This window comes from Diaphorina citri, unplaced genomic scaffold (genome assembly GCF_000475195.1).
Source record: "Diaphorina citri unplaced genomic scaffold, Diaci psyllid genome assembly version 1.1 scaffold1456, whole genome shotgun sequence".
NCBI lineage: Eukaryota > Metazoa > Arthropoda > Insecta > Hemiptera > Psyllidae > Diaphorina > Diaphorina citri.
This window is the reverse complement of record NW_007378882.1, coordinates 53,407-76,740: the sequence shown is the minus strand read 5'-3', so window position 1 is coordinate 76,740 and position 23,334 is coordinate 53,407. Positions and strand designations below refer to the sequence as shown.

The 23,334-nt window shown below is 38.5% G+C and overlaps 1 protein-coding gene across 2 annotated transcripts; it reads left to right on the top strand.

Moving 5' to 3' along the window:
• The first annotated feature begins 7,434 nt into the window (after positions 1-7,434).
• LOC103515987 lies at positions 7,435-13,130 on the top strand. 2 transcript variants are annotated; one of them, XM_008480936.2, is made up of 3 exons: positions 7,435-7,450; positions 11,924-12,425; positions 12,651-13,130. In XM_008480936.2, the coding sequence occupies exons 2-3, from the start codon at positions 11,930-11,932 to the stop codon at positions 13,040-13,042; spliced, it is 888 nt and encodes a 295-aa protein (XP_008479158.1). In that variant the 5' UTR covers positions 7,435-7,450; positions 11,924-11,929; the 3' UTR covers positions 13,043-13,130. The 2 variants fall into 2 exon arrangements, with proteins under 2 accessions (XP_008479158.1, XP_026684308.1); XM_026828507.1 differs by lacking the exon at positions 7,435-7,450 and adding an exon at positions 7,623-7,733.
• The last annotated feature ends 10,204 nt before the right edge of the window (positions 13,131-23,334 follow it).

Genomic DNA, 23,334 nt, shown 5'->3' with positions numbered 1-23,334 from the left:
GTAATAAACTTGACTGTCCACTTAATTATTTAACAAACGTCCAAAAACAAATTTGCAAATACATAATAAGTTTTGTTGGAAAAAAAAATGAGGCTTGTGAGAGTTGTGAGGTAAAAGCTTACCATTAGGTACCTACCTATATACGACTGTATTCAACTATTCACACAAACAGTACAAACACCTAAAAAAAAAAAAAAAAACATGAAAAAAGTCACATCCACTAATATTCAGTATTCACATAGGGTGGGGCCTAAAAAAAAAAAAAAAAAAAACATGAATAAAGTCACATCCACTAATATTCAGTATTCACATAGGGTGGGGCCTAATCGCCTAATCCTCGCGTTGGGTAACGAGCTAAATTATGCACCTCTCTTTAGGAATCTAGACTTCAAACATCTTTATTATCCTGAACTCCCAGGGTGGGAATGTTTAAATTTAGTACCAAAACAGTAGGGAGTAGACCGGAGTACCTCACTGGTACTTGGACAATAATGAGATAATACGTTTCAGCAAAAAAAAAAAAAGATAATTCTTTGGGTAAATCTGCGCGTTACCTATAATAATGTAACTGATCAGAAGTTCATTATGTACCTACTACCTACCTACCTATCTCAATGAGTAGAAATAGAAATTTTATTGCTGTAGGTAGGTAATAGGTATTCTTGTGATTGCATGGGATAAGTAATTTTATTATTTTACAATGAACTTGCGAGGGTTTAAAAGGATTTAGCTTCAGATATGTGGGTAGAATTTACGTAAATTAATATTTACATAAATAGGTAACACCTAAGTCGATCTGGAAGATATTCCGTATAACTAATAAGTAATATAATATTAGGTGTAGGGTTCTACCTACTCCAAGATCGGAAGAGCGGTTCAGCAGTGACACTTCCATGTGCTTTCTCCTAAACATAGCTATCCTTGTTTAACATATTTTCTCCAAAATATTCACCTATTCCTCTGAGTTTAATATGTCATAGGCCATACCTACTCACAAAAAATTGAAGGTGCCAGCTATGTTTTTACTGACCGTTCAGTTTGAAGGGCTTCATGGAATGTGCCCAAGGGTTTATTCTGTAGGTACCTAATATTAACAATAACACAAGATCCTAATCAAAGGAACATTAATTAACTTCGTTAAGAAGCAGACAAGAGCGCACACAAAGGTCCATACATCCGCGAAAACATATAAATTCTCCTCTAAATGAAGTAATAACTAATAGCTGAGCTTCCACGAAGAATAGACAGTGTTGGCCCTGGGCAGAAGTGGCAGACGCGCAGACAGAGATCTACGAATCACACTCTCTGAGCGTCAGCTCCGTGGACACTTAAATGCACTTGTCTTTGACAGCACAAAAACGTTCGCAATGATATAACATTCGGGTTCACCGGTTGCCAACTCAACGCACTATCTCCACCGTATCTAGGAACAAGTGTCCATTCAACCTACGTATCTATGGCTCAAGATCTGATAACATATTTCACTCATATGGACATTTGCATTAACCCGGGTTTTAGAAGGAAATTGTCGGAGTTCATTACTTCTACGGGGAGCTGAGGAAATCCTACGTAAACACATTTGAAGGGAACTATAACTTCTTCATTCGTAGGTAGGTACGTTCTTTTCTACCTTTTTGTTCATGTCTGAAACCGGAGAACTTATTAACCTTTACCTCAGAAGGATTTGAAAGTAAACCCGGGACGAGAGAAATGTCTCGACCTTACCACTAACAAGATACCAAGATCAAACATCTCATTAATAAAACTTCAACTAGGTACCTTACTTCTTGTAATGGACTTGATTATTTTAAAGGAACCATGGCTCTTGCCAATTTTGTTGCGAAGGAACAAGGAACCAATATCGGGTCAGTATCGGTATCAGATTTTGCTTTATCTCTTGCGAGATAATCGTGACCAAGTATTGTTTGGCCTGAACATGATAATTCGTTTAGAGTTTTAGAGGTCGGCCTTCGACTTTTCAAACTGAGGGCGGTGCAAGCGACCTGCCAAAATAAAAAGAAGGATAAGGACGAAAAAGAAAACGAAGAAGAAGGAGAAGAGGAAGAAGAAGAAGAAGAAAAAGAAGAAGAAGAAAACGAAGAAGAAGGAGAAGAGGAAGAAGAAGAAGAAGAAAAAGAAGAAGAAGAAAACGAAGAAGAAGGAGAAGAGGAAGAAGAAGAAGAAGAAAAAGAAGAAGAAGAAAACGAAGAAGAAGGAGAAGAGGAAGAAGAAGAAGAAGAAAAAGAAGAAGAAGAAAACGAAGAAGAAGGAGAAGAGGAAGAAGAAGAAGAAGAAAAAGAAGAAGAAGAAAACGAAGAAGAAGGAGAAGAGGAAGAAGAAGTTGAAGAGACATCGACGAAGAATCATTCTAGTGAATGAAAATGGAATACAAGTGGGCAGTAAGGTTACTAAACCCTGTAGGCATTCTGAAAGGCATGATGCCCGGGTACACAAGTCCTATGCACAATGCCTATGCAATCCAATGACACTCGCAGTGATATATTGGTTCAACCAGAGAGCTCTGGGTTTATAAATTATCGCCATAAATCTTCACAACCTCAGACTGAGAGCAAATACATATAAAGGAACTGATATCACAAACTCCTCATGATTGTGAACAATCTTAACTAAACTGATACGACGAAAACTCTTCAGGATCCTGAACAAATAGAAAGAGATAACCAAAAATCTCATGAAAGAGATAACCAAAAATCTCATGAAAGAGATACCAAAAATCTCACTAGTCTTGTAAGTAGAAGTGGATTCTGATGATACGGTTGAACCAGGATCATAATTCAAAGTATTTCACGCCATTGAAAAGTTTGAGAGAGTTATGCAAGATGAGAGAATCTGAGAGTCTTTCTAGTACCTGAGATCTGGCGCTGGGAACGTTTTCTAAGTATTTGCCCAACATGATTCATAATCGTATCCCAAGTACTCTGCTTGATATATCCCAAGTACCTTGGTTGATATGAAAGTAAAATGATTGATACAAGTTTAAGAAGCATATAGGTACAAGTAGGGCCGTATTTAGAGGGCCCGGGGCCCCTCTTTGGGCTTTCATTCTGTTCCTTTCCTGTGAAAATTTGGACCGGACTCTGAAAATTGGGAGTATCCCCCCCTGAACATCACTGTTTAGAGGTTTATAAGACTCTTGGACCCCGCTCAATACCATCCTGGATATCACCCTTTCTTCAGCATAAACCTATGTTCATAATTTCAAGAGTTCAAGCCTAGGTAGCTCGATATACAGACAGACACACATACAGGATTTATAATATTATTGGATTTATATGTTCAAACCACCAATTGAATCCTTAGACCACAAGCTCATAAACAATATCTTAGATAACCTTACCATATTGTCAACAAAAGAGACTGCCTTGGGCACACCATCCCGGTAGCTAAGCGGATTTCAATTTCTCAAAACTCATTTGGAGCAGAAGCATAAATTTTCAGGCTAACAGCTCTTGTTCTGTCTCTTGGAGATAAGACTCTCTGGGACCTCAGTCTTGGTTTTGATCTGGGGCCTCTGGTTTTGATTGTCCTAAAGTGGAGTCCGAGTATCCAATGTGGGGCTTTATTACGTGTGGTCTCGGATTTACTGGTAGAAGTCTAACTGGTACGCAGAAGTCGTTCTCCCCAGATGGTTTTATTGCTCTCAATTATGTCCCTTGTCCTGTATGACCAAGCCCATGGCAGATGGGTTATGAAGCTTCCAAGATGATTATCAAGTACCCAAGCTACCTCAGTATGAGATAAGAACAGATAGATTTACAAGATTACAACAGATAGAGCCTAATGCCGGGATTGCCGGACACTCATACTGACACCGTCTGACAGACCCGACCTGTCAGACGTGACAGACCCGGCCTGTCAGGCGGTCTGAGCGTGGATGGTCGGCAAGTCGGCATAATGGAGGACATCTCTGCATTTGCGTAAAAGTTTTGAATGAAAGGTCAAATTCCATGTAAAATTTTGCAGAAAATTCTCACAAATGGTTCCATATGGTTCTCTTGAAGGCCCAAAAGCCCATGAGTAACACAATTTATTTAATACCTCATTTCTATCGTCGACGTCGCGTACGCCAAGAATTAAAGTCCCATTATGCCAAAACCTCGATCTCTCTTCGTTCAGTGTGAGCTCTCCGAATCTATCTTGCAGCAAGCAGGATGCAAGCTTGAGCGTTCCATATGGTTCTCTTGAAGGCCCAAAAGCCCATGAGTAACATAATTTATTTAATACCTCATTTCTATCGTCAACGTCGCGTACGCTAAGAATAAAAGTCCCATTATGCCAAAACCTCGAACTCTCTTCGTTCAGTGTGAGCTCTCCGAATCTATCTTGCTGCTTGCAGCAAGCAGGATGCAAGCTTGAGAAGTGGACATTGTCCAACGCAGCTCTCGTATGAAGACAACAATAAAATATTTCAAAGATTCATTGACCTGCCTTGGTTCTGTCTTGCTCTGATGTAATTCAATCCCGTATGTGTTTTCACTGTGAGGAGCTCATGGGAAGGAAGATGTTCATAAGTCGACGAGAAAATTAGTTCACCTCACGATTTTATATTTAGTGTGTTTGTAATTTTGTAAACCTAAATACTTAATGTCTCTTTGTTCCACGATACCCTTGAATGGTTGGTCCGATTTTGATGAAATTTCGTAGACTCTTTCTCAGCATTTTTTAAAACTTTCTCTCTCTCTTTTTTCTGTACCGACAGGGGCCCTTTTTCTAAATAAATTCTATCCTATGGGCTGAATATTTTAATTGTAGTCTCACATTCGTATCTCTCTTGCCGTTCAACAATGGGGACTACAGACTGACAAAATCACCTTACCAACAAATGATCCTGGTGTTGGTCCTGCCTTCGGTGAATTTTTCTTTAAATACAATAGTCCGTCCACTATACCTTTTATTATTAGTAATAATAGAGGAAGGACGGACTAAAAAGTGAAAAATTCTGGACCTTCACATTTCATTTCACGGGGTATTCAAATTGACTTGAAGCCTGTATTTCAGATCAGTCACCACTCCGGCTGTGTCCACTCAATCCACTCCATATGACTCATAAGGCGAGAGCATTATAATAAACTGTTTTTTAGCCTCGAGCCAGAGCAAACCTTGAAAATGGCGAACCAGCAACCGAGCTTAGCAGTCTACTATCTAACAAGTTCGCGAGTCCACTTGAGCTTTGGAGAAAAAAAAATCAAGTTCAGAAATTTGGCTACACCATGACATCAAAACAAAATTTCTGCATTCCAGGACAGAAATTTTCTGATCGGGCTTTTTCGTTCCCGGATAGAAGTTGACTTATTAAAGAATTCGTCCAGCCTAGTTGGTGTGATTACCCACCTAGGAACACGCTGTGACTGGGAATTATGTAAATTGGAGGAATTTTGGGCTGATTCCTCCAATATAGTCTGTAAATCAATCGTGACAAAAAATAACGCCTAAAATTTGTTTGTTTTACACTTCCTTGTTCATGCTTCAAGCTAACCTTTTCTCAAATACACCTAATTACCCCTGGGTGTATAAAATGCACATAGGTAAATAGGTACCTTCCCATTTACCCACATAAATACCTCTTTATAACTACTCATATCTATGGGACTTCAAACATCTTTATTATCCTGAACTCCCAGGATGGGAATGTTTAAATTTAGTACCAAAACAGTAGGGAGTATTCCGGAGAACCTCACTGGTATTTGGACAATAATGAGATAATACGTTTCAGCGGAAAAAAAAACATGCTAATTCTTTGGGTAGATCTGCGAGTTACCTATAATAATGTAACCGATCAGAAGTTCATTATGTACCTACTACCTACCTACCTACCTACCTATCTCAATGAGTAGAAATAGAAATTTTATTGCTGTAGGTAGGTAATAGGTATTCTTGTGATTGCATGGGATAGGTAATTTTATTATTTTACAATGAACTTGCGAGGGTTTAAAAGGATTTAGCTTCAGATCGATTCCCGCCCGGGGCGGATTTTATCCTGATTGGATAATGTTCGTTCTCGGAACGGCTGGCTTTCCTCCTATCCTGTCTTCCTTCTTTCTTCGATTTCAAGACGATAAGACCCTAGCAGTTACAGTTCCCTCTGTCAAACCTCTTAAAAAAAAAATCGCCTTAAAGAAATGCGAAAGCAGCTCTGAGCTACATTTTTCTCTCCTCTGACCACTCCTTTTGATGTCCTTTACGAGGGATAATCTTAACAACTCTTTATTCAATTCATAAAGTATGCACACCATAAAAAGTAGGTGTACTTAGGTGCCTCTACCTACTTATAATATCAAAGTAGCACTCCATACTTAAAGCTAATCCATCTTGTATACCAAAATGTTAAGACGGCTTGGAAATGTCAAAGTTATTACAATGTAAATTGGAAAGTTCTGTTATTTTTTGTTATTTTGATCAAAGAAGAAGACACAAGGATGTCTACACTCTGCTTGGCTCTTGAAATATTAATTTATTATATGGACAATTTCATTGATGGACAATTTTGTCCCTAATTTATTGGACCTAACAGTCCAATTCTTGGTGACAAACTGATAAAGGGCGGGACTGTCGCCAAAGATTAGAGACTAAATTGCTGACATCAGTGGTCTTTTGGGGTTAATGACCCATTGAGATATCTAAAACCTTTTGTTTAAAAAAAAAAAAAAAAAAAAAAAAACATTGATGGACAGTTTTGTCCCTCATTTATTGGACCTACAGTCCAACTCTTGGCGACAAACTGATAAAGGGCGGGACTGTCGCCAAAGCTTAGAGGCTTAGAGACTAAACTGCTGACATCAGTGGTCTTTGGGGTTAATGACCCCATGAGATATCACCTTTCTGGGAGATAAAATAATAATAATAAATAAATAAAATAATTAAATAATAATAACCGAATACCCGATATTGGGCAATAAGGCACTTAGCTACTCGTAAATCCAAACTTAGATTAACTTGTATTTTATGGTGTATCTTTGGATCTACATTTTTATATTTCTTGAACGAAAATGGTTCTTTTTCGACTTTTTCAGATATGGTATAATTTCGTGATAAAGTATGCGTTTTAAAAAGGTAATATAATTTCCAACATAAAAATATCGAGCGATATGATTCCAACAGGTTCTGTAAGGTGCTAATCTTTATTGACAAATTTTAATGAGAACACCTAAAAAGTTGTATAATGTCCGCATAATAAAACTGTAAGTCCAACATCTAAACTCAAAGATTCAAATTGGATTTTCTGAGAACCCATTTGAGTTTCTTGATTTTTACTTTCTATTACCCTTACGTATTTTTTTTTACATCAGTTTTAGAATTACACCGGATCAGAGAACCATATTATTCCAAATCCAAAATGTCTTTCTTAGAATCACCTATAACGTCTTTATTCAGTAAATTATTCTGATTCAAATTGGGGCTGTGAATTATTTTGAAAAGCAATAAAACAAGGGTACCTAATCGCCTAATCCTATGCTTTTACCTGTGATTACACCGGATCAGAGAACCATATTATTCCAAATCCAAAATGTCTTTCTTAGAATCACCTATAACGTCTTTATTCAGTAAATTATTCAGATTCAAATTGGGGCTGTGAATTATTTTGAAAAGCAATAAAACAAGGGTAGGTACCTAATCCTATGCTTTTACTTGTCATACCTGAAAGTTTTCCGAACTACCATAAGATAAAGAGCCGCTCTGGCGTGGCGGGTGGCAGGAGGCTCCAAAACAAAAACGTAAGAAACAAAGTTGTGGATCTTTGAAAACAAGGCTTTTGACTAGTTGAGCATGAATAGGTTATGTTTTCGGGGTTTAAGTAATTGTAACTCATCAATCTCTGTTGACAACTGGAGAGGGGAATGGGAGATAAATGATGGGAGAGGGGGGTGGGGGAGAGGAAGGACGGGGGGTATGGAAGATACCAATGACAAGAGTAGGACACTGGAAATTTCAGAATATTGATTTAAATGTTGGAGCGACTCCTGAACGTTTGCTAGAGGAAATTGAGCAACTGAGCCAAAACGATTGCCTGAAGGTACCTCCGTGAAAATGCTTGCAGGGTGGTGACTTCAAGTTGGGACTTCAAAGATCGTAAAATAAAAGGAAAATATTACAACTAGGTGCATTACAACTAGGTGCTCATTACAACGAGGTGCTCTAACCTGTTGTGAGTCAGAGCGCCTATTTTACAGAATTTTACAGATTGACAAACATATTTTGTCCCCCCGGTAAAATTCTGATCAACCTTGCAGGGAGGCTTTTGAACGTCAAGACGTCCGACCTATATTTCATCAACTTGAGATACTAAAAGGTCAAAAACCTGTCTCGGTGGTGTAGTGGTCAAGGCGCTCGCCTGGTAAACAGGAGGGCGTGGGTTCAATTCCAGCCGAGGTATGGACTTTTATTCTCAATATAGTTTGATAATTTGACCACAATAAGAGTAGTAGCCTACTGCTTTTGTAAAGGGACTTTTCATGCGAGCAGTATAAATAAGCACTATTATTATAAAAAACGTCCTCCCAAGACTGGTACAGTTCCGGAAAACACAAGCGTGGTGAACTGACAAATGTTGACACAGGTGATTTGGATTAATGGTTTACACCTCGGTGTATTCAAGTGCAGCACTCATGACCAAGTTTGATGGCATTCTGAGTGATGATGAAGATTATGATCGAGTTTAAGATGAGGGTTATTAATGTAGACTGTAGAGCATCAAGTGTCCATCTCCTGAGTTGGAATAGGATTGATGACATTCTGAGTGATGTTGAAGATTATGATCGAGTTGCATTGTCCGTAAGATATACGAGTACCTAGTTCAAAGTTTCCCCATAATATTGTAGGTAATTTCGTTCAGGACAGCCACACTACTATCACGTGACGTGAGCTCACCGTTTAATAGGACTTTTTTATATTTATAAAAGATGCAGTCCTGCCCTCTAACTGATATTACAGAAGAAAAAATGAAATAAAGACGGAGAAGAAAAGAAAGAAGAAGAAGAAGAAGAAGAAGAAGAAGAAGAAGAAGAAGAAGAAGAAGAAGAAGAAAACCAAGAATAAGAAATACCTAGATAGGTACATCAACAAGGTTCGAACTCAGATAGATATTGTTCACCTGACTGAGGGGAGATTGATCGTGAGTAAGCCATCATGAGTGAACAATCCATGAATGCCATGACAATGCGAAATGTCATGTTTGTTGATGTTAACATTATTAACATACTGAACTCAATTCTATGCGAGTCATACACAGTTTGTCCGATAGTAAGTACCTATGTACCTGTAATTTACATACTTATTGGTAGTCTCTTCAGAGCTTTGGCCTGATTATAGGTACATAATTATGGATCCTAATTTCATGAAGAGAAAAGCTAAAGGTGTGTCCAAACATAGGCAACGGCCGTTGTTCGACCATCGTTCGATGTCGAACGACGGCCGGTGTGGACACACCTTTAGATTTATCAAGTGCGGGCCGGACTTTATCCTTTACAGGTAAGGTTTGTTCTCGGAATGGCTGGCTTTCTCCTGCCCTGTCCTCCTTCTTTCTTCGTTTTCGGGACGATAAGACTTTAGCACTTCCAACCTCCCTATGATACAAGTTGTCGCACAGGTAAATTTGGTATAATGTGTAGACTTCTATCGGTAGCAAAGTGTTAAAGCCTTGGGTACCTGACAATTCCAGACGGGTATTTTCATCCTCGTTTGTTAGGAAATTTAATTTCCCTCTAATCAAATGAGAATCAAATTTATTAACTCCAAACTCCAAGACGGTGTATTCATAAGACCTGTTGTACAAGACCAGAGTGCAAGAACTGACCACAGATTGATAATCCCAGCCCACGCTGTGAGCCGAGCAAAGACCTAGTGACAAGTATGGGCGACCAATCCCTAGGTCCATAGTAAATATAGTTACCTATAATACCGATCACAGTCAACATGGTCTGTATAATAAGCACTAACTGATTGACAATAACTGATAGACTCAGCCCAGTTACCCAAGAACGGAAGGATTTTTGACAAGCGGTGCACAACTGCACAGTGTAGAAGTGCAAAAAGAAATAACGGTGCACCTGCCTCCGTGGTGTAGGGGTCAAGGCGCTCACCTGGTAAAAAGGAGGGCGGGGGCTCTATCCCAGCCGAGGAATAAAATTGGATGCTCGTTTATATGAGAACTTAGTCACAAAATAAGAGCTCTAAGGCCAGAGACCTGACAAGTACACCTGATCCTTCCAACCTCCCTATGATACAAGTTGTCGCACAGGTAAATTTGGTATAATGTGTAGACTTCTATCGGTAGCAAAGTGTTAAAGCCTTTGGTGCCTGACAATTCTAGACGGGTATTTTTATCCTCGTTTGTTAGGATATTTAATTTCCCTCTAATCAAATGAGAACATGTGGGGCTTTATTACGTGTGGTCTCGGATTTACTGGTAGAAGTCTAACTGGTACGCAGAAGTCGTTCTCCCCAGATGGTTTTATTGGTTTTATTGCTCTCAATTATGTCCCTTGTCCTGTATGACCAAGCCCATGGCAGATGGCTTATGAAGCTTCCAAGATGATAAGTATCAAGTACCCAAGCTACCTCAGTATGAGATAGGAACAGATAGATTTACAAGATTACAACAGATAGAGCCTAATGCCGGGATCGCCGGACATTCATACTGAGACCGTCTGACAGACCCGACCTGTCAGATGGTCTGACAGACCCGACCTGTCAGACGGTCTGACAGACCCGACCTGACAGACCCGGCCTGTCAGATGCCAGGATCGCCGGACATTCATACTAAGACTGTCTGACAGACCCGACCTGTCAGACGGTCTGAGCGTGGATGGTCGGCATAATGGAGGACATCTCTGCATTTGCGTAAAAGTTTTGAATGAAAGGTCAAATTCCATGTAAAATTTTGCAGAAAATTCTCACAAATGGTTCCATATGGTTCTCTTGAAGGCCCAAAAGCCCATGAGTAACATAATTTATTTAATACCTCATTTCTATCGTCAACGTCGCGTACGCCAAGAATAAAAGTCCCATTATGCCAAAACCTCGAACTCTCTTCGTTCAGTGTGAGCTCTCCGAATCTATCTTGCAGCAAGCAGGATGCAAGCTTGAGAAGTGGACATTGTCCAACGCAGCTCTCGTATGAAGACAACAATAAAATATTTCAAAGATTCATTGACCTGCCTTGGTTCTGTCTTGCTCTGATGTAATTCAATCCCGTATGTGTTTTCACTGTGAGGAGCTCATGGGAAGGAAGATGTTCATAAGTCGACGAGAAAATTAGTTCACCTCATGATTTTTTATTTAGTGTGCTTGTAATTTTGTAAACCTAAATACCTAATGTCTCTTTGTTCCACGATACCCTTGAATGGTTAGTCCGATTTTGATGAAATTTCGTAGACTCTTTCTCAGCATTTTATAAAAATTTCTCTCTCTCTCCTTTTTCTGTCCCGACAGGGGCATTTTTTCTAAATAAATTATATCCTATGGGCTGAATATTTTAATTGTAGTCTCACATTCGTATCTTTCTTGCCGTTCAACAATCGGGACTACAGACTGACAAAATCACCTTACCAACAAATGATCCTGGTGTTGGTCCTGCCTTCGGTAAATTTTTCTTTCAAAAAAGTGAAAAATTCTGGACCTTCACATTTCATTTCACGGGGTATTCACATTTCTTACATCATCCTGAGCATGATTCTCAAATGTTCTACACCTAAAAGTTTATACCTATGTTGCTCTAAGTTAGAAGGGTGTTACATTTGTTTTATTCCCCGACATAGCTAGGTAGGTACTGTGATTATTTTGAAATGAAGACTTGGAATGGCTAGCAGCTGTGAAGAGTAGGCAGTATTCTAGTTTCATCAGTCGGTTCTGAATTTTTGTATTGCAATACTTTGCTACAATTTTATTTTGATATTTTTTTCAATAGGCAAACATGAGTCTGCTCAAGGCACCAAACCAAAAGAAGCCCTTGCGAGACAAAGCCAACCAACCGAACCCTTGCGAAACAAAGCCAACCTACCAGAAAGAACGAAGCAAAGCGAAGGAACACAAATCGAAATACAATGTGGAAGAATACAAGGAAAAGGAGTACATTTATATGCTAGATAAAACTCTCATATTGACCGAACCGCAGCGTATCCCCATCAGTGAGACTAAAATAAAAATCAACAAACCTGTCCCACGCATCAAAAGACGTATCCCTCAAGATGCAAAGTATATGCAAGAGTATGAGAAATACAAAAACATGGAAGCTGAGGAGGCCAACACCACTGAGCCAAATGATAGACTTTTGAACAATATAGTGAGAGAAGCTAACACTATTGCACAAGAAGCCAAAAGCTTGCATGAACATTTCGAGAGGCTTAGTGAACAATACAAGTGGAAGATGGATAACTTCCAACCTCCCTATGATACAAGTTGTCGCACAGGTAAATTTGGTATAATGTGTAGACTTCTATCGGTAGCAAAGTGTTAAAGCCTTAGGTGCCTGACAATTCCAGACGGGTATTTTTATCCTCGTATGTTAGGAAATTTAATTTCCCTCTAATCAAATGAGAATCAAATTTATTAACTCCAAACTCCAAGGGATAAAATGATGATTCTTAATCAAGTTACGCTTTAAAGATTGAAATTATTACTCTCTCCTATCCTAGGTATTCAGAAAAACGAGATGTTAATCGAAAAGTTATTCGCCAATCTCGGAACGAATAATGTCATCAATCTGAACGAGATCAAGCAGCAAATAGACACCGAGATAAAAGAGCAAGATCAATACCTCGAGCTGCTTCTCAATACAGACAAGAGAATCATCAATGAAGTAGAGAAAATATCCAAGGATGGGATAGCAAAATATAACAGACCTAATATTGGGGAGACCAATGTGGGAGCTATTCGTGGAGACCACATGCAAAGCAAGAGTGTTTCAGAGACTTACACATTACCGAAGATATTCTATCTGTTAAAAGCTCGAGAGAAGCGAAGTGCAGCACTCATGACCAAGTTTGATGGCATTCTGAGTGATGATGAAGATTATGATCGAGTTTAAGATGAGGGTTATTAATGTAGACTGTAGAGCATCAAGTGTCCATCTCCTGAGTTGGAATAGGATTGATGACATTCTGAGTGATGTTGAAGATTATGATCGAGTTGCATTGTCCGTAAGATATACGAGTACCTAGTTCAAAGTTTCCCCATAATATTGTAGGTAATTTCGTTCAGGACAGCCACACTACTATCACGTGACGTGAGCTCACCGTTTAATAGGACTTTTTTATATTTATAAAAGATGCAGTCCTGCCCTCTAACTGATATTACAGAAGAAAAAATGAAATAAAGACGGAGAAGAAAAGAAAGAAGAAGAAGAAGAAGAAGAAGAAGAAGAAGAAGAAGAAGAAGAAGAAGAAGAAGAAAACCAAGAATAAGAAATACCTAGATAGGTACATCAACAAGGTTCGAACTCAGATAGATATTGTTCACCTGACTGAGGGGAGATTGATCGTGAGTAAGCCATCATGAGTGAACAATCCATGAATGCCATGACAATGCGAAATGTCATGTTTGTTGATGTTAACATTATTAACATACTGAACTCAATTCTATGCGAGTCATACACAGCTTGTCCGATAGTAAGTACCTATGTACCTGTAATTTACATACTTATTGGTAGTCTCTTCAGAGCTTTGGTCTGACTATACATATGGGTATATGGATCCCAATTTCATGAAGAGAAAAATCGAAAGGTGTATCCAAACATAGGCAACGGCCGTCGGTCGACCATCGTTCGATTTCGAACGACGGCTGGTGTGGACACACCTTTAGGTTTATCAAGTGCGAGCCGGATTTCATCCCATACAGGTAAGGTTTGTTCTCGGAAAGGCTGGCTTTCTCCTGCCCCGTCGTCCTTCTTTCTTCGTTTACCAAACGGTGCGACCCGTACCAACCTAACGGATATGAAAATCTAATTACAATATTCATGAACGGAGAGCTTGAAGCTTGAATGTTTACTTGTACAATGTAAGTTCAAATCACCACGGAGAATTATACACAACGAATTAATAATATGTAGATTGTAGAGATGTATAATTTATTTGTTAACCCATGATAGTTATGGTGGTGCGAATTCGGCTCAAATAGGTGTGAAGTCCGTGGAAACAATGTTAACAAAATCTGAGGTCTATTTCGGGCCTCATGTGCTTCAATAACCAAGAACGTATTATTGGAGGAGGTGTAAAAAAATCATCATTACCTACTCTCTACGTTGTATTTATTTCCTTTCAGATTTCTGACATTTGCCGCGACAATTGATACCAGACTAACAAACTAATTTTTAAAACAATTTAATGTCCTTTGCGATGATTCAGGACACGAAGGATTAACTATGGAAAGAATCAAATGGAAAGGCACTGGAGATTTTGTACTGAAGCTCTATTTACATTCACTTTGGCATAGAATCATTGAACAAATGAACGTAGGTATTTGTGTGATTGCGCCTATAGATCCAACAAAGGTAGGTAACAATGTAACAAATGAACGCATTTGTGTTTGTATAGATCCAACAAAGGTATTATACCAAACGGTGCGACCCGTACCAACCTAACGGATATGAAAATCTAATTACAATATTCATGAACGGAGAGCTTGAAGCTTGAATGTTTAGTTGTACAATGTAAGTTCAAATCACCACAGAGAATTATACACAACGAATTAATAATATGTAGAGATGTATAATTTATTTGTTAACCCGTGATAGTTTTGGTGGTGCAAATTCGGCTCAAATTGGTGAAGTCCGTGGAAACAATGTTAACAAAATCTGAGGTCTGTTTTGGGCCTCCTCCTCAACTCCTCATGTGCTTCAATAACCAAGAACCTATTATTGGAGGAGGTGTAAAAAAATCATCATTACCTACTCTCTACGTTGTATTTATTTCCTTTCAGATTTCTGACATTTGCCGCGACAATTGATACTAGACTTAAATAACAAACTAATTTTTAAAACAATTTAATGTCTTTTGCGATGATTCAGGACACGAAGGGTTAACTATGGGAAGAATCAAATGAAAAGGCACTGGAGATTTTGTACCGAAGCTCTATTTACATTCACTTTGGCATAAAATCATTGAACGAAAATGAACGTAGGTATTTGTGTGATTCCGCCTATAATTATGTAGATCCAACAAAGGTAGGTAACAAATGAACGCATTTGTGTTTGTAATTTTGTATAGATCCAACAAAGGTATTACAATAACATTGATATAGTGTTGTCTATTAATATCTGCTATAGTCTTAAATGAACATGAAGGTGAATGTCAGAATGAAGTTCAGGACAAATATAGACGCGATAGAATAAGGACATGATCACGGTGTCACTACTGATTTAAAGTCTGGTACACACGTACGTATGATAATCGATAGGTAATACTATTTTATGATCTGAGAGAAAAATCGTAGGTATGTATGTATGGACGTAAAAGTGTAAAATATTCGTACTTTGAGTACCGGGAAAAACTGTGGGATTTAGGTATCGTTCGATTTGATTGTAGGAAAAATCGTGTGTACGTACGTAGGTAAAACTGTGTAAAAATTCCGTGTTCTATGCTGTGAGTTCTGGAGAAAATTGCCAATCGATCGATTTGATCGACCTGAACCGTCCATACTGCCTCGATAACATAAATTCACCTCGGTCGATTGACGGCCGGTCGACTATGTTTGGACGCCGTCAGAGTGTGAAACATGCCTTTAATGTGGGTAACACTTACTTATGTACGAGTATTATGTAGGTATATTACTTGTAAGACATATAGGTAACTAAAGCTAATTTGTATTCATAACAATGTATATTATCTGCTATAGTCTTAAATGAACATGAAGGTGAATGTCAGAATGAAGTTCAGGACAAATATAGACGCGATAGAATAAGGACATGATCGCAGTGTCACTAGTCTAAAGCTTGGTACACACGTATCTACGATAATCTATAGGTAGGTAATCCGATTTTATGATCTATTATTAAGAGAAAAATCGTACCTACGTATAAAAGTAAAACTGTAAAATATTCGTACTTTGAGTACCGGGAAAAACTGTGGGATTTAGGTATCGTTCGATCTGATTGTAGGAAAAATCATGTGGAAAAATCGTGTAGGAAAAATCATGTGTAGGTAAAACTGTGTAAAAATTCCGTGTTCTATGCTGTAAGTTCTGGAGAAAATTGCAATCAATCGATCGATTTGATCGACCGGCCGTCGATCGACCTGAACCGTCCACACTGCCTCGATAACATAAATTCCCCTCGTCGAACGACGGCCGGTCCACTAGGTTTGGACGCCGTCAGAGTGAATCAGGCTTTATGGTATACATGCCTTTAATGTGGGTAACACTTACTTATGTACAAGTATTATGTAGGTAACTAGGTATATTACTTGTAAGACATATATTATAGGTAAGTAAAGCTAATTTGTATTCATAACAATGTATAAAATTCCATTTTTCCTCAATTAGCTACTTTATGGAAACATGGCGACCTTTTGTGGTCGTCCGTTACGACCTCTGATTGGATAAAAGTAGACCGCACTGATCAATACAGCTGATAACTTATGAGTATTACTTGTTGCCTACTTTGTTGTACATTGCAATACTGAACTTACATTATCTTTACACATTTCACTGAAAAATGCTAAGAAATTCCAAAGGTGATTTGTGCACAAGAAAGAGAATAATTTATACTGAGGACTGAAGGAGCTCCTTGGGACCTTTTGTGGTCGTCCGTTACGACCTCTGATTGGATAAAAGTAGACCGCACTGATCAATACAGCTGATAACTTATGAGTATTACTTATTGCCTACTTTGTTGTACATTGCAATACTGAACTGACATTATCTTTACACATTTCACTGAAAAATGCTAAGAAATTCCGAAGGTGATTTGTGCACAAGAAAGAGAAGAGTTTATACTGAGAACTGAAGGAGCTCCTTGGAATGCAAGACAGATTTTTCATTTTTCCAATGTTGTAGGACTTGTAGGTGCTATTCTTATCAATTTTACTGTTTTGACTTTCTTTTTCAGGTCAACAAATTGGATAACACTAATGATCGCTGCAAAAACTTTTGCGCGGCTGGGAATTGAACCCGGGCCCTCTGGTCTGACGGAATTGCTTATTATCTTTATTGAAGTAGGTATTACATTCTACATTGGTGTGACTTTAAGTTAAGTGTGCCAGTCTGGTAATCACACATGATTAACTCCATCATTCTCATGTCCAAAAAGAGCCTCACAATTTGGCCTGGTTACCTTCCATTCAAGAGTCCATAACAAAAATTTCACCAAACCCAAATTGATTTGAAGAACTGCATCTCATTAATTTCATGGGCACTCATGATTATGATTCGGTATAAAATTCGATTCCTTTCAAGGTGATGTTCCGTAATCTCGTAACCAATCAAGGTGTTAATGTGCGGCTATTCTAAATTAAAGCTCAGCGCAAACATAATTAAAAAGTAAACCTATTTAAATTTGAGCATGATTATGAAAACGTTTAGGCGTTGAAAAAAATAAACACCCATTACTTGGAGCTCAGCGCAAACATAATTAAAAAGTAAACCTATTTAAATTTGAGCATGATTATGAAAACGTTTAGGCGTTGAAAAAAATAAATACCCATTACATCCAACCAAAACCAAGTTTCACACATACGAAAGAATCTGAAGATATCAAAAATCTCTGGAAAACCTTCCTCCCAGCATATTTGGATATGAAAACAAATGCGAACCGCGGTTCCTCGTTAATTCAGAGCGCCTAAAGAAATCGTGAATTCGTGACCAATTATACCGATCATAACGTATTATTTGGCCTTAAAAAAACTAATGTTATGTATTTGGATCGAATTAAAATTCACTTTCGTGTCACGTGTTGCACAGATCTGGCTTGGTTTCAGCAGGTCTTGGTTTATTACCAAACGAACCCGGTGGTAAATAACCATAATTAAACCAATGACAAGAGTAGGACACTGGAAATTTCAGAATATTGATTTAAATGTTGGAGCGACTCCTGAACGTTTGCTAGAGGAAATTAAGCAACTGAGCCAATACGATTGCCTGAAGGTACCTCCGTGAAAATGCTTCCAGGGTGGTGACTTCAAGTTGGGACTGCAAAGATCACCAATGACAAGAGTAGGACACTGGAAATTTCAGAATATTGATTTAAATGTTGGAGCGACTCCTGAACGTTTGCTAGAGGAAATTGAGTAACTGAGCCAACGATTGCCTAAAGGTACCTCCGTGAAAATGCTTGCAGGGTGGTGACTTCAAGTTGGGACTTCAAAGATGGTAAAATAAAAGGAAAATATCCTCCTTAAAGACATTACAACTAGGTGCTCTAACCTGTTGTGAGTCAGAGCGCCTATTTTACAAAATTTTACAGATTGACAAACATTTGTCCCCCCGGTAAAATTCTGACCAACCTTGCAGGGAGGCTTTTGAATGTCAAGACGTCCGACCTATATTTCATCAACTTGAGATACTAAAGGGTCAAAAACCTGTCTCGGTGGTGTAGTGGTCAAGGCGCTCGCCTGGTAAACAGGAGGGCGTGGGTTCAATCCCAGCCGATACTGCTTTTGTAAAGGGACTTTTCATGCGAGCAGTATAAATAAGCACTATTATTATAAAAAACGTCCTCCCAAGACTGGTACAGTTCCGGAAAACACAAGCGTGGTGAACTGACAAATGTTGACACAGGTGATTTGGATTAATGGTTTACACCTCGGTGTATTCATAAGACCTGTTGTACAAGACCAGAGTGCAAGAACTGACCACAGATTGATAATCCCAGCCCACGCTGTGAGCCGAGCAAAGACCTAGTGACAAGTATGGGCGACCAATCCCTAGGTCCATAGTAAATATAGTTACCTATAATACCGATCACAGTCAACATGGTCTGTATAATAAGCACTAACTGATTGACAATAACTGATAGACTCAGCCCAGTTACCCAAGAACGGAAGGATTTTTGACAAGCGGTGCACAACTGCACAGTGTAGAAGTGCAAAAAGAAATAACGGTGCACCTGCCTCCGTGGTGTAGGGGTCAAGGCGCTCACCTGGTAAAAAGGAGGGCGGGGGCTCTATCCCAGCCGAGGAATAAAATTGGATGCTCGTTTATATGAGAACTTAGTCACAAAATAAGAGCTCTAAGGCCAGAGACCTGACAAGTACACCTGATCGGGTCCGCCTGTCAGGTCTACCTGATACCTGATGAGCACACACAACACTATTAGGTAGACCTGACAGGCGGACCTGATCAGGTGTATCAGTCAGGTCTTTGAAAATGTTTCAGGCGTAATCCTCGCCCAGTGTACAGTGGTTACCTTTCACTCGAAAGTATCTGTATTTGGAGCTCTGGACCGGATATTGTATCATTTAGCATGCTGTTCCTGAATCTATCGTTTTCCAGAATCCAGGGCCAGGGCATAAGTAAAACCGATACTCTTGTCTTCGAAAACATCACTCCAGAGCACTTGGAAATATCAAGTCTCGCATTGCTAAACTTCAACCTTTCCTGCCTGTGCGAATGTGTGCAAGGAATTTGCCACATGTCTTTGTTTTCAAGTTGCACTGATCACTGTCATCTCGGCCAAGACAAACATTAATTTTATGACCGGTCAACGTTTGCAGCGAGACATGATCTCATAAATCGAAAAGAAATTCTCAGGCAACAAGAGATAACAATAGAAGCCGGAGTGGAAACTGGTATGAGCATACATAGGTAGACTCACTGGATGCACTGACGAGTTCTGTAGAAACCACAAGTGTCAGTCTAGGAATACCTGCGATATCGACAGAGGAAGTTCACAATACAATAACGATCTTGCCGTGGTACTTGTTTGATAATATTTGAACCATCATTGGTTTTACAATTCTCTTAGTAAGTATGCTCTTTCTACTAACCATGTTTCAATGAAATCAGGAATCTACGTCAATCATCCTACCGACATATCATGGATCACCATGAAAAATGTTACAGTGAATGGGTCCAAAGTTCGACCCAATTCAGATAATGAAATAATATGATGCTGGAGGTAAGAAAAGCAAATACAAGTACGAATACTCCCAACACTTGAAACTTCAATGTTAATATAAATGAAGGGAATTACACATGTGGCATATCATTATGATCTAACATTGAAATTACCGAGATATACCTGGAGGTGTTGGATGCAAGGTGCACTGTGCAGTATTTCCAACCAAACTTGATATCTAATTACTAACTACTATCGAAAATATCAAAACTCATTGCCTTATAGGATCTAGTGGAGGTACCCGTGAGCTAAATGGAACAGTATTCAGCTTGAAAATTGTGGTAAGCACACCCAAGAGAGAATTCTCTTGCTCAATAATAAATTGAAAACGGATCAAGTTTTCAGACTAAGGTTAATTTAACTCTTAGGTAATTGTCAGGATATTCACTGGATTCAAATAAGTTGCATATGGAAACCACAAAACTGTAAGCTCTTGTCACTACCACACATAATGCCCTGAACACTGAGTATGGAACATTGCTTATTACAGCAAGATAGAGTATCAGAACAGAAACAAGCTGGGTCCGTCCCTCCGGGAATTTTTTGGTCCGTAGTTTATTCATTTTCACTTTTCAATGACTAGAAATACAATACTTATAGGTACAGGGGTAAATCCAGTCCCTATCTCTGCAAAGGACATAAAATGCTAACGTTCCTCAAATTCTCTATTCCATCTTTGCAATATTGAAGATCAAAACTCTCAAAGAATGACCTGGTAAATCCAGACCAAAGAATTGTCAAGCACAGACAAAATCTCCTTTTTACCCAAGTACATATTGACAATGCATACAATTTCTCAACACCAGACCAAAGAATTGTCAAGCACAGACAAAATCTCCTTTTTACCCAAGTACATATTGACAATGCATACAATTTCTCAACACTTTCAGCGTTTCAGCCGTAAAGCCTGCGGTAGTTCTTGTTTCTCCACAAAACAATGTCTTACAATGTGACTATAATTCTGCAATGGTTTTCACTTTTCAATGACTAGAAATACAATACTTATAGGTACAGGGGTAAATCCAGTCCCTATCTCTGCAAAGGACGTTCCTCAAATTCTCTATTCCATCTTTGCAATATTGAAGATCAAAACTCTCAAAGAATGACCTGGTAAATCCAGACCAAAGAATTGTCAAGCACAGGCGAAATCTCCTTTTTACCCAAGTAGGTACACATTGACAATGCATGCAATTTCTCAACACTTTTAGCCCTAAAGCCTGCGGTAGTTCTTGTTTCTCCACAAAACAATGTCTTACAATGTGACTATGTTACAGATGTCATGCTTACATTACAGATCAGCGAACAGATACCTACTTATAAGTATTATAGGTATTCAATAACTAAACCATAGCCGCAATTACGCAATGGTTACATTGTTATAAGTTATAATATTATGTTGCTCTGAATATGATGTAGCCTTCTGAGAATTTATATCGACCTTATCCAGAACCGACTGAATCACTAGGAAATCTGCTCTCTTAGAAAAGTCTTGGAACAGTTTCATTATCTACATTCCTTTCTTAATGTATTCAATCAACAATTTCTCTATATCTTGAACGTAACTTTGTTGTTAATTGATGTCGTAAACCATTTTATGCTTTACCCGAAGACCCCGAAGTAGCAATTTGATGCTTACATTACAGATCAGCGAACAGATACCTACTTATAAGTATTATAGGTATTCAATAACTAAACCATAGCCGCAATTACGCAATGCTTACATTGTTATAAGTTATAATATTATGTTGCTCTGAATATGATGTAGCCTTCTGAGAATTTCAATCGACCTTATCCAGAACCGACTGAATCACTAGGAAATCTGCTCTCTTAGAAAAGTCTTGGAACAGTCTCATTATCTACATTCCTTTCTTAATGTATTCAATCAACAATTTTTCTATATCTTGAACGTAACTTTGTTGTTAATTGATGTCGTAAACCATTTTATGCTTTACGATCCGGCCCGAAGACCCCGAAGTAGCAATTTAAATACCCTGATCATCAGGTAACAGGAAGTTGGAACTGTGCCCACTGTTCAGTTTGGGGCGATTCGATTGGGCTATTATTTTTTTATTAATGGGTATTAATAATATTAATCACTTCGATTTGGCCGACTATGAAGCCAACCAATATGATTGATCTTTATGAAATAAAAGTATCTAAACAGCGAAACGAAGGTAAAAGTCTTCTACTGGTACACTCAACTCTCAATAGTTCAAGTCTTCTACTAATAAACTCAAATTTTCTTAAGTACTGAGACTACATAGTAAGGTAGGTTTTTCATTATATCGAAAAATAAATTGTACTGTAAGTACTGTCAATCGTTTAGAAACTCCAATGATCCTCTTTCGTCGCAACATACCGTCCTAAACGAATCTGTGGTGTAGCCTTTCTTGAGACGATAGCGAGTTTTTGGAACCAAAATTATTGTCCCGTCAACTGAACTCTTAAACGTTATTTGATGAAAACTCGTTTCTGCGCATGTGCAGTAACCTGTTTTGCACAACCTACGTCTTACGTTTCAATTATCGACACGTAAGTTAGGAGTGCAAAAGCTCTCTAAGTTGATGTTCCTATGGAGTTCTTTTGCCAGAATACCATTTAAATACCCTGATCATCAGGTAACAGGAAGTTGGAACTGTGCCCACTGTTCAGTTTGGGGCGATTCGATTGGGCTATTATTTTTTTTATTAATGGGTATTAATAATATTAATCACTTCGATCTAGCCGACTATGAAGCCAACCAATATGATTGATCTTTATGAAATAAAAGTATCTAAACAGCAAAACGAAGGTAAAAGTCTTCTACTGGTACACTCAACTTTCAATAGTTCAAGTCTTCTACTAATAAACTCAAATTTCCTTAAGTACTGAGACTACATAGTAAGATAGGTTTTTCATTATATCGAAAAATAAAATGTACTGTAAGTACTGTCAATCGTTTAGAAACTCCAATGATCCTCTTTCGTCGCAACATACTGTCCTAAACGAATCTGTGGTGTAGCCTTTCTTGAGACGATAGCGAGTTTTTGGAACCAAAATTATTGTCCCGTTAACTGAACTCTTAAACGTTATTTGATGAAAACTCGTTTCTGCGCATGTGCAGTAACCTATTTTGCACAACTTACGTCTTACGCTTCAATTATCGACACGTAAGTTAGGAGTGCAAAAGCTCTCTAAGTTGATGTTCCTATGGAGTTCTTTTGCCAGAATAGCGAGTTGCCGCATCCACAAATTCCTTATGAAAATGCTCAAAAGCTCGAAAAGCGAAAAGT